This window comes from Opisthocomus hoazin, chromosome 2 (genome assembly GCF_030867145.1).
Source record: "Opisthocomus hoazin isolate bOpiHoa1 chromosome 2, bOpiHoa1.hap1, whole genome shotgun sequence".
NCBI lineage: Eukaryota > Metazoa > Chordata > Aves > Opisthocomiformes > Opisthocomidae > Opisthocomus > Opisthocomus hoazin.
Genome location: NC_134415.1, coordinates 69583633 through 69596291, shown reverse-complemented (window position 1 = coordinate 69596291; position 12659 = coordinate 69583633). Strand labels below are relative to the sequence as shown.

The 12659-nt window shown below is 39.1% G+C and overlaps 1 protein-coding gene across 1 annotated transcript in view; it reads left to right on the top strand.

Moving 5' to 3' along the window:
- The window catches only part of LAMA2 (laminin subunit alpha 2), a 408847-nt gene that overhangs the window by 159406 nt on the left and 236782 nt on the right, over positions 1 to 12659 (top strand). Inside the window, exon 10 of the mRNA XM_075444852.1 lies at positions 8182 to 8342. Within this exon, the coding sequence (XP_075300967.1) occupies positions 8182 to 8342 (161 nt within the window). The remainder of the gene's footprint in view (positions 1 to 8181; positions 8343 to 12659) is intronic.

Genomic DNA, 12659 nt, shown 5'->3' with positions numbered 1-12659 from the left:
TGAAACCTAGAAAAAAATCTGTTTGAAAGGTGTCATATTTATGTGCCATCTATATTATTAATGTAGGATTGCAAACTGTTTACCATAGCCCTGTAAAAGCTATCTTTAGATAGAGAAGAAACTGCTTCCTTGTGCTTTGGAAACAATGGAATGCCATGTTTTTCTGGGTCTTTTGTTGAAAAATTTCTGAAAATACTGTAGGAAGATAACAACAAAACTCAAGGTCAGTTCTTAAGAGATGTTTTAATTGGGCTAATTACAATCTATTGACAAGAGATGTTGAAATAATCTTTTTTGAAATAGAGATCAATGGAACATAAAAGCAGCATAGCACAGATGCAAATGCAGGGCCCAGAGGGATAAAATCTACTGTAAAAACCAGGAACTGATTACATCAGTTCAATAAAATGATACTGATTGCTGTCACACTGGTATATATGGTGGGTTGACCTTGGCCAGCTGCAAGTGCTCACACAGCCGCTCTCTTACTGCCCTACTCAACAGGACAGGGGGAGAAAGTAAGATGAAGAAGCTCACAGGTCAAGGTAAAGACCAGGAGATTGCTTACCAATATTACTGTCATGGGCAAAACAGACTCAACTTGGGGAAAATTAATTTAACTTATTGCCACTTTAAATAGATTCAGATGGTGATAAACAAAGAGAAAAATGAAAAAACACCTTTCCCCCTGCCTCTCTTTTTATTTTTCTCCAGGCTCAACCTCCCTCCTTCATTTCCAACTCCCTTACCTCCACTGCCACTACCACAAGTGGTGCAGGGGGATGGCGAATGGGAGTTGTGATCGTAACGGTTCCTCTCTGGCGCTACTTTCTCCTTACACCTTTCCCCAGCTCCAGCGTGGGTCTTTCCCCCAGGCTGCTGTCCTTTAGGAAAAAAATCTGCTCCACCATGGAAGTTCTTTCAGAAAATATCCTTCATGGGGTCCTCCATGGTGTGCAGTGTGGATATCTGCTCCACCATGGTCTCCTCTGGGGGCTGGAGGGGAATCTCTGCTGCGGTGCCTGGAGCCCATCCTCCACCTCCTCCTCCTCTGACCTCCCCCCGACCCATCGGGCCATGGGGCTCAGCCATGCCCTGTAGTGGGAACCAGCAAGGGCAGCCCCGGCTGCTCCTGGCAGAGGCCGCCCTGAAGCCCAGCCGCTGCCAACGCCTGGGCAGGGACACCCAGTACAGTGTGTCACGGAGACACGGTAGAAGCGGAAGAAAGGATGAATCCCAAGGCTGGGAAAAACACAGCAAGACTGTGCGGTGCCAGTACCAGACCTGTGGGTGAGAGGGTGCAGGTTACAGGTGACAGACTTCATACAGTGAAGAAGCCTCGCATACTGTTAAACAGGACAACTTTTATTCAAACATTTGCCACCACTGACATTCAGTGCTTTTGTAAAATACTGAGACTGTGATTTTGAGACAGAAGAATGGTTAATTCAAAGAAACACTGTGTCTCACTTGCGTGTTAAACAGCTGCTTGGTCTCCAGGTTCCTGTTACTGCTGCAGTCTTCTTTTCACACCGTCCGTGCTGGGCACTGGTGCAGGTCGTTCCCCAGGGGCCTGGCAGCCGAAAGGCAGTTAATAGGTTGTCAGCTCTTCTCTTGTGGGAAGGAGGAAGCAAATAGATAAAGACATTTTTCCGTCTTGTTCGGTTGTCAGTAATAGTGTCCTTAGGAGCTCTCATAACATCTTATTCTTGCCCCTGAGCATTCAACAGATCTAAACCATCTCATAGTTTCTTTCTAAGTCTGCTTACTCTTTCTGAATCTGAATGCATGTTACTGTGCTTTAACACCTTTCTTCCTGTATCTCCTTCTACCTTTTTAATCTTCTGATCTTCTTTCTGGTAAATTCTTCACTCGCCTCTTTTCTCGACCTCTCTAGGACCCTTGTTTTCTTTTCTCGCTTTTTCTTTATTGTCCCCATCCGTCTAATCTAAAGATACTTAACTGTGGCTTTCTAGTAAATCAAGGAGTGTATCATGCTGCCATCTTGAAGATAACGTATGCAAAATTTGATTCTCTCTGTTTTGCCTCCTTTTACCTTTATTGGCAAGTGACCAGTCCTGCTCATCTAGCCCCAGGCATTCAAACATGTTTCACACCTCAGCAGTTCCTCCACTCCCAAGAACCAGAGAGTTCTTTCATTCTCTTCACAAAATTAAAACTCTAGTTATTTTGTCTTGACTGTAACCAGCTTCTCCTGTTCTTCCTGAAACTCAGCTTATTTGACCGCAATTGGTTAGAGGCATGTTGCTTTTGAGCTCGAGAGAGTACTCAGTCACTGTTGAATCTGCTGTTTTTAACACATGAAACATTTTTTTACCTTTATTGCTTTTTAAACTCATTGATATCTCCTCTTTCCAACTTATTTACTGTAGAGGTTATTCTGTGTGTTAAAACTATTTCTCCTCATATCTGACAAGCGCAACAATTGTTATTTAGATAACAGCCATCATACACGGAATTTCCTCCCCGAAACAGTCCACACATTTGTTCCTGAAACCAGTTGTCTTGTGTCCTGCTGAGTCTTGGGAGTCCAGCGAGAAGTCGACAGTTGCACTATCTAGGCAGTGGCCAGAAGACTGTTGTGGTTATTTACCTATTTAAGACCACAAGAACAAAAGAAGTCAGCTCTACACAGAACTGGGCTTTGCAGCCATTCTTCCTGCAGTAGTCCTGTTCTTTGCCCCTTGTTCTTTCTGTTTGTTTGCTTTTCTTTACTTCTTGTTGTACTAAATAAGATTCCAATATATTAGGAAAACAATTTGCTTCTTGCACATTACATTTGTTTATAGTGTTTGGACCAGCAGGCCAGATTTGTGACTGTAACATCTTATTCAAGAGAAGAGAAACAATAATGCTAGTTGAAAGACAAAGCCTTTTTGGTTTTTCTTGTAAGGAAAGATTTTTGTGGTAATGGAAGGGATAGTGTTAGAATCAAGGGCAGGTCTGGATATAATTTTTAGTATAAAACTATCCTGAATGCACATAACTTTTTGCTTTTTGGGTTTTTTCCCTCAAATTTATTTTGAATACCTGATAAAATTCTTTTTACTGTACACTGCTCACCCTGGGCAGCAGTTGAATTTGAAGCACTGGGAAGCCTTCATAAAGGAAAGGCTGAAAAGCATGATCTGTCTGAACGAATCTATCTGTTCACCTGTGAACCAGAATGAATACACACTGAGTAGGCTGAAATACATCTCAGTGTTTGCTGGCTGGTTGTTTAATGCGAAATTGTTTGCTTGGTGTGTAAGATGGGAATATGCTTCTTAAATCCGTGGTAAGTAACTGAATCAGGAAGATTAAAAACATTAAACTAAAATGCAAATATGATAATAAGGAAAATCACTGGGAATATAAAGCCATTGTGAACAGCTCTCAAGGAAAATAAAGCTGGAGGCTGTACATTCTCTGTGTGCTTGAATACTGTAGGTAAGCAACAGTTAGAATGGAAACTTGTAACAAGTACCATAATAAATGGTACATTGGTGAAGTGCAACAAGAGGATTTAAATGAGAGCATCTTGTAGTCGTCATTAGCTTTCAGTAGAAAAGGGCATAAAGGAGAAGCTTTATAGTTCACCAGGCATTGTTTCAGGAGAAAAAGAAGTATTTTTGTATATTAAACATGTATAATTTCCATTTTGATCAACCTTTTCCTCACTTGTTTCACTTGCCATTCTGAAATGAAATATTATTATACTAGCTTGTATAGTTTATTTTTGGTTTTGAATCTTCAAAAATGTTTTTCAAATATTTTTTCATAGCAAAGTTGTATGGTATGTTCATGAGCAATATAGAAAAGATAGAGCCAGAAACCTATAATAAATCATGGTATGTTTACAAACTGTGGTATTGATAAAATACATTGATAAAAATATCTCTAGATTTTGTAACTGAAAGGCAATAATTTTAAAATTGGACTTGTCCACCTATGTCCATTTCCTCATAATGATAGATAAACTTGGCTATCACTGATGCTGTGATCACTTTCAATTGTCCATACAGAAGTGAAGGTGGAATCTATGCATTCAGAACTACTCTGTACTCCAGTAATTAGGCTTTCTCAGTGAATTAGTACTCTTATGTCAAGCTGTAGTGGCTAGATTTTAACAGATAGCCATTTTACTTGGCTTTTAAGCACTTGCAAGAGTTGTGAGGTTTGGAAACTGATGGAGTTTTGTCTCACTCAGATGCTATCATACATTGAAGTTTTTTCCCTGTTGCCTCTGTATGTACAATATAATCCTAATGACAGATGTTTATTTTTGCTGAAAAACTTTTTCAGACATTGTAGAATAAATAAAGGTTCAGACATCTCCATCTTTATTCAGGCTTCATAGTACTTTGCTCAGCAAGCCATCCCACTGACTTCCATAAGATACTTTTTGGAATTTATACACAGTTTAACAGGAGTGAAAATGACGAAGACCAGTCTAGGGGTTGCAGGTTTTTCCGAGGGTCTGGTGTGTGCTTTTGCATGCCTTTTTGTTTTTGTGCAGTTTTGAAAGACTGGTAGGCTGGGAGAAAACTGACTGATAAAACTCATACTTCAAGATGACTCATCCTCTAGGATGAACTTTTAACGCCTCTATACACACCAACTTAGGACGGAAACTGATAATATTCAGATAGAAAACAGAGAAGAACAGCTTTAACAAATACACCTTCAAACAAGGCCTATGAAGTAACAGACCAAAAGCAAAAGATGTGCTTATGCTGAAATGTTAGTTCATTACAACAACGACAAAAGAAAGAACTGAAACATCTGCCCTAAATTGGAATGTAATTAGGCTGTTGACATAATAAGAACTACAGAAACCCAAAGATAACCAGTGGGACACTAATAGGAATTTGCTTACTGTGTAATTCCATGCGAGCCTAGATCTTGCAAGTGCCGTAAATGGCAGAAGGCATTGAACCAAATAAAATATACAGACTAGGCATATCAACAAGCGTAAGAGCGGGAAGAATATGTGACAGTTAGTAGTCTCTATGGCTTCCTCTCTCTGTTGTGTAGTGTGAAGTCTCTTGGTAGATGGTAGGCTTAAGGATATTCACTACTGTGTACGCTGCATAAGAAAGGAGATTGCTGGGCTGGTGACAGTGGAGTTTCCAATCCTGGTCTCTCTTCCTTAACTGCAGAGGAAGGAAAAAGCAGGAGAAAGGAAGATTCTTGATAGGGAGCTGAAAAAATGGACTGCCTGGGCGGTGAAGGAGAGACTATAGATTTTAATGAATATTTGGGAGTTGTTCCGTACTGAGACATAGAATTGAATTTGAGTTTGATGAGACTTAATTCATCAGACCTAAGAATGGGTTCTTGAAACTTTCAAGTAAGTCTGGCTCACTTCTAAAGACTTAGACTTACCTGTGTCTTCTACTGCTGAACCCTGGTGTACAGCAGGGTATTTTTATCTGGATGTCTTGTAAGACAAGACTGTCCAGCTAGGTTACAAAAGAGCCTGAAGCCTGCTGTGCTGTGGGAACTTGCTGGTTGCTAGCTGAGAGGAGGGTGACTCAGGAATTTGAGAATCGGCTGGGCCACAGGCACCAAAAGCATGGAGTACATAGTAACACAGAAATTTAATGCACTGAAATTCTGTATATAATTAGGACGGATCAAGAAGGTGACAATCAATATGATGTGCTATGTGAGATCGAAGAGGCTGCAAGGCTACAGAAAACAGATTGAACTTCATCTCTGTATAGATTAACAGATAATATAATTTAAAACTCCTGTAGGTGACTGCTTCTTCAAACAGCTAATTAGAGAAATCATAAAAAGAGAAGCACCTCTGGATTTATGCATGAGGAACTGGTTTAAAACTCTCCTCTTGAAGGGCAGTCAAATTCAATGTTCTTGTAGGAATGAGAAGGCCTCCCTAAAAAACCAACTTAATCAAAACAAGGAAACCTTTAAAATGAAAATCAGAATGAACAGTCCAAGATTGCTAATGGCAAGCATAGGTTTTATAGACTGCATATTAGACATTCAGAGAAGATGTATTCCTCTAGTTCAAATTATTCAAGCAACGCAATTAAGCTAGGAAAAAAAAATCTATTTAAACAATAAAAAAGAAGCTCCCTGAAAAAGCAGAAGTTATATCCAGTTGAGGATAATAGAAAAGGACATAAATTGTGACAGATTCTGGAAAACCGTACTCTTAATAACATGTACACATATTTTCAGGAATAATTTGCTAAATGCTTGAATGTTGCTAAGAAGTACTTCTTCAGATAAATCAAAATCAAAAAGACTGCTAGAGATTCAAAATCACTAGGAGTTAAATATGATTAAGGTGTAACGTTATAACTGGAGATCTCAAGAAAGAAAAGGACGCAGCAGAAAAGCTAGATTAATTCTTTGTATCACTGAATAGAAGAGCTCGGGGAATTTCCTACTTGGGAGTCTTTGTTCATGGAGAGCAGTCAGGACAACTGTCTCAAACAGAAGTTTCAGGTTTAGAGCAAGCTGATAAATGAAGAGTAAAAATTCGTCAGGCATGCATCGCATTTGTCCGTGCCTTCTGGATGTAGTTAAAAATGGAGTTGCTTGAAGCATTAAATAGAATTTATAAAAATTTTTAAAAATTGCATTAATATTACATAAATAGAAATTGTTTATCCAAGTTGTAAAAGAAGGGCAGAGGGTTCCAGGAAACTAAAATCAGGTCTGGTTTCTGTACCAAGCAAATCAATAGAACTACATTAAATGATTCATACCATTTCTGAACTGTGGCAAAAATGGGCAAAACTCAGTATCAGGTCTGTTCGTAGAGGACAGTGTGCCTTATGAATCTGTTTGAAGGATTAAATGAACATGTGAACAAAGGCTGATTTGATTAATATTGTATCTTGATTTTCAAAAAGTTTTGATGAGATCCTTCACCAAAGACAACTAAAGAAAGTGCAATAGAATAAGGATGAAAGGTTCTTTCATGGATTAATGCATGGTTAAAAGAATAAATGGACCATTTTCACATGGATGATCAATATGAACTGTTGAAAACACTCATATTTAACCTGGAAAAGGGATGAGTAGGAAGGTGACAAAGTTAGCAAGTACAAATCTTTCAGCATAGAAAAATGAAAGAACTGCAAAATGTTCAGAAAGATCTCAAGATAGTCAGTGACTGGGTAGTAAAATAACTGATGAATTTCTGTAGCAATTAAAGGAAAAGTAGAACACAGAGAAAAGTGGCTCTACTTGTACATTGATTACAACAAGTTCTGAATAGGGCACTACCAGTTGTGAAATAGCACTTAGAATTACCTTGGACAGTGCGCTTGATATATCACATCAGTGCTGGCTCAGCAGTAATCAAAAAGGTCAACAGAGCCTTAGGAAATATTACTGATGTTTGAAAAATAAAACTGGAAAAATCAGCATACCATTTATAGGTCCACACTATGCACTTCCTTCTCCCTACATAATTTATTAGAACTGGAAACAGTGCAGAGGACAACAGAGTTTTTCAGCCATACAAAGCAGTTTCTGTGTAAAGACATATTAAATAGGCCTAGGAGTTTTTGGTGTATGAAATAAAACTGTCATGTGGCATATGACAGAGGTATACTGAAATCACAGATGACACGGAGAAAGTGAGTTACTTGCTGTTTTCTATAATATGAGAATTAGAGGTCAATAAATAATAGATTTAACAGACGAGTGTTTTCTTTCACACTACACATGGCTAAATGTGGACCTTACAGCTAGGGAGCTTTACGGTTTCTGAAAGTAAATGCATGTTCAAAGGCAATTAGGTGAATTAATGGAAGATACGTTTTTTAGGGACTGCTAGATGCAGGGAAGCAGGGGTAAGTTTCAGTTTAGAAGATGTCTAATACTCAGATTTCTGGAAGCTCAGAATTCAAGTTGCTCTATACCTTGTGGATACCCTACAGATACTTGCTTTCTTCTTACATGCTTTATTCTAGCCTTTCTCGGACAGGATACTGAGTTAAATAGGTGTACGGTCCGACCCACGGTAAATGCCCTTATGTTACACCTGCCAAGTTGCTTTTAGCGTTCTGACACACATATCTGATAATAATAATAATAACAACAACAACAACAACAACAACAACAACAACAACAACAACAACAACAACAACTATAACAAAATCAGATCCGTCTCATGTTCTCTTCCTCTTCCCATAGATATGTTGCCTGGCTTCTGTCATTGCAAGACTGGCTATGCAGGAAAGAGCTGCAACAGATGTGCCTTGGGTTATACAGGATATCCTGAGTGCCTGCCCTGCAACTGCTGGCTGAAAGGCAGTGTGAATGTTGACCCTTGCGTAGGTCCCTGCATCTGCAAGGTATGGATGTCAAATTCTTCTGAACCGTAGGAAGATACTAATGATATTGAAAGATTGCAGTTAATGGTCTTCTGTCATACAACAGTGTTCCACTGTCCTACCTAGCTGTGTGTGTTAGTATCTTTTAATCACTTCTCATAGAATACTGGTTCTTGGTGCTATAAAGTCTTAGACTGTCTTGTGTCATCTCAGTACTTGCTGTAATTAATACAGGTACCTAGGAGCCTGCGGCCAGTCATAAAAGACCTTAGAAATCCCTGATGAAGGGGTACTTCAGAAGCCTGTGAATCATTTGTTGCAAACTCACATCCTCATCTACTCTGAAACTATGTGTTTATAGTATTATGGGCTCCAAAAACTAACCTGTAATATGTCTTCAAAGGAGAAAATCAGGTGACTTTATAATGTATTAAAACAAACATAAAAGTTGCCTTTCAGGAGTTGTGGTTAGGGATATAATCCTCTTTTCTTGCGAAGTTCCAAACTGAGAGTATTCTTTCCTGTCTTGGGAAGGTAGTTTAGAAATCTCTAATGTCTTGTTTGAAAAAGTAATCCATCCTTTCTGTAGGATTAATTTCTTATTTCTAGGAAGAAAATTTAAGTATTACTTTCTATGTGTGCCTTCATGTACCTGCACAAATTATATATTGATATTATATTGAAATAAAAAACTTCTAGGAACACATGCATGCACTTCTTATAAAATACCTAGTTCCCAGAAATGCTTTAGAAATGATGGCACTCTGTAAATCACAGTTTAGTAAGTGACCATGAGTATACGCAAAGGACAATATACTGTACTGTGGGTCAATATTTCGGTCGTACTTGTGGGAGTTCCCTTCCAGCATTTAATTAAGAGTTAGTCACAAATGTGAATTTAAAAATACTTACATTACATCCTTAAATAAAAGAATGTACAAAAAAATACTTCAATCTATCAGCTCATGCTGCATACACCCGTAAGGCTTTGTTGTGACAGCTGAATAGCACTGAAATCTACTCAGAGAATTAACCTTATCCTCACTTTATGTAAGTCACATGCTTTCTGTCAGAAATAAAATCTGTCCATATCACAGTTCTAATTCCTTAGGTATCAAGTCTAGAAGATCAGAAAAGGGGTGCTTTTGCTATACTCTGATTGAAAGAGAGCTTTGAAGAAAATGTCATATGTCAAATACAAGATAACCACGGCTCATTGATTATTATGACATTATTTGTGTGATGCCAAACTGACTTGTTAGTACAATCCGACCAAAAAGTACAAATATGGAAGAGAGATAATTTTCCTATTCCACAGAGTCCATGCTGTATACACGTTTTTCTCGCTGTTCGTCGTTTCTCTCCTTTCTGCTCCTCTAATAGCTTTTTAAGTGCTTGTGGTAGAAAAATGATACCCTTTGCAGGCAGCTGAGATACAAATACATACACATTTATTTTCACTAGCAATCTTCAAATTCAGATCAGAGCAGATTATGGTCAAAGGGACACTGAAATCATCAGATTAGTTATGCTCCATATGAAGAATAAAGTGGGATGTCTGGACAAGTTAATAGCAGGTCTAAGGAAAAATGCTTCCCTTCTTTTAATCACATCCTTCAATTATGTATGATGAGCTCTAAATTTACTAAAGATAGTTTTCTTCGAAAGGAAATTGACTGCTGAAAAACCGTTCTAACTGTAAACAGCAAATTGCAATAAAGTGGGCATTAGATTGTTATCTTTACCACATTAGCCAGAGTAAACGATAGTACAGTAAGGTGAGGGACAAGTGTAAATGCCCATTTTGTCACTAATTATCTCAGAGAGCTTTCTGAAGGTATATGGTCAAACTTTCATTTTTGCATAATTTAAAACTGGACTAAACACAATATTCAGAAATAAGTGAGGCTGTAGCAACATTGCTTCATTGGCTGAAGGAAAGGTTAGATCTCCTTTCCAGCTTCGAGTTTCATATATCTCTTATCCACTGAATTTGCTGCCTAGTCAATAGAGTTATATAGGTTTTACACACTGGTGACATGCTTGTGACTGCAGAGTAGGACAACTTTTCATTTAAACAAATACTTTTGCTTTTCAGCTCTCTTTTTCTTTTACCTTTCCCACTCTGCACACACTAAGCACATCAGCAAGATCTGAAACTTTTGGGACCAGCATTCAAAACTCTAGTTAGTAGAATTTTGTGTGAGAGCATTTGAGTGCCCGTCAGTTCCCAAATGTTACCCACATTATTTTTCAAATGAAGCATGAGTAGCTGGGTGATTTCATCTTACCTATGGCAATAATATGCATTGATTAATCTTGAGATTGTTGATGAAAATACCATTCTTTAAATTAATGAGATGTTGAAGTTAAAATTAGTTCACTGATAGCCTTGAGTTGCATTAAAGAGATTTTTGGTTTATTGAGCAGAGTCTGTGTGCTGTTGTTGAAGGGGAGCATAGATACAGCACAGCAATAGAGATAGAGCAAAGATATTTTGCTACACATGTTGTTACTGTATAATTAGGAGGGAAAACCTATTTACATTGTCATTTTATCTCCTTTATCTGTCCTTACCCCTTACCCCTCATTGTCCATATTTTCTCTTAATCTGTGTATGCTATCCTTTCTCCTCATACCCCCACATGCTTTGCCCTGTTTTATCCATCTTAGCCAGATCTGATCCAGGAGGCTATCCAATGCCTTTTGGTGAACTTATTTCAGAGCCTTGTGTTTCAAGCAATCATAGACTACACAGCGTGGGCAGGCTTTTTATTACGTGTTCATTCTCTGCTGGCGTGGAGCCAACAGTTTGATCCTCTGTGCGTCCTGGTGGATGACAGGTTAACCATGAGCCAGCAGTGTGCCCTGGCTGCCAAGAAAGCCAATGGGATCCTGGAGTGCATCAAGAAGAGTGTGGCCAGCAGGACGAGGGAGGTTCTCCTTCCCCTCTACACTGCCCTAGTGAGGCCTCATCTAGAGTACTGTGTCCAGTTCTGGGCTCCCCAGTTCAAGAAAGATGAAGAGCTACTGGAGAGAGTCCAGCGGAGGGCTACGAGGATGATGAGGGGACTGGAACATCTCCCCTACGAGGAGAGGTTGAGGGAACTGGGCTTGTTCAGCCTGAAGAAGAGAAGGCTGCGAGGGGACCTTATAAATGCTTACAAATATCTCAAGGGTGGGTGTCAGGAGGATGGGGCCAAGCTCTTTTCAGTGGTGTCCAGTGACAGGACAAGGGGCAATGGGCACAAACTGAAGCATAGTAAGTTCCGTCTGAACAGGAGGAAGAACTTCTTCCCTCTGAGGGTGGTGGAGCAGTGGAACAGGCTGCCCAGGGATGTTGTGGAGTCTCCTTCTCTGGAGATATTCGAGACCCGCCTGGACAAGGTCCTGTGCAGCCTGCTGTAGGTGACCCTGCTTCGGCAGGAGGGTTGGACTAGATGACCCACAGAGGTCCCTTCCAACCCCTACTATTCTGTGATTCTATGATTCTGTGATTCTGTACAATAGAGCACTGTCTCCAGGATTAAAGAGATTGTGTATAACACTTTTGAAAGGGAAAGAATTTTCTGGGCTATCTTGGGAAAAATATTGAATTACTAAGCCAGTACCATAGCATGAGCCTTTGGCAACATACTCCTGGTAGAAAAGCGAGCTTTATCTTTGCCTGTAGGACAAATTGATTTATTGTGTAAGCTAGAAGGACTTAATGCACAACATACATAAGCTTTCTCTGAAAAATGTAATTACCAAATGCAAAGTTTAGAATTCTTCATGTATGTTTAATGCCTGGCTTTCTGCAGGGGAAGAGTTTGCAAACCTGCCTGCATGGCTGGCAAACATATGTAGTTGTTGAAAGAAGAAATGCAGCCCTTTTAACACTTGGATTTAGCCTGAACTCAGCTATTAATGGTAGACACTGAAAAACTGATAGCTGAATTATTGGTATGACTAATACTATGTACCTGTAGTCTCCATCAATTGGGCATGCACTGACTTTATCAGTCATGCCTAGAAACTACACTTGTTGAGGCTGTAACATTGTGTCCCATAATTCCTTCCCCTCTGACACCCTTAAGTGTAAAGGTGATAAATTAGATTATTCCCTGAAATCAAGTAATGTCTATTCATGTAGAAGAAAAATTTTAAATCTTATAATGTCCGAATTCCGCATCCTGTTATTTACATGCAGCCATATTAACTTTTAATGTGTGGAGGATTTGCTACTAGTATTCACAAATAACAGTAGTCTTTCCTATAAATGTCTTTATAGTCTTGCATTTATACTGTCCTGCAGAGTATAAAGCTGTTGATCTCAAGTTCTAATCTATGACAACT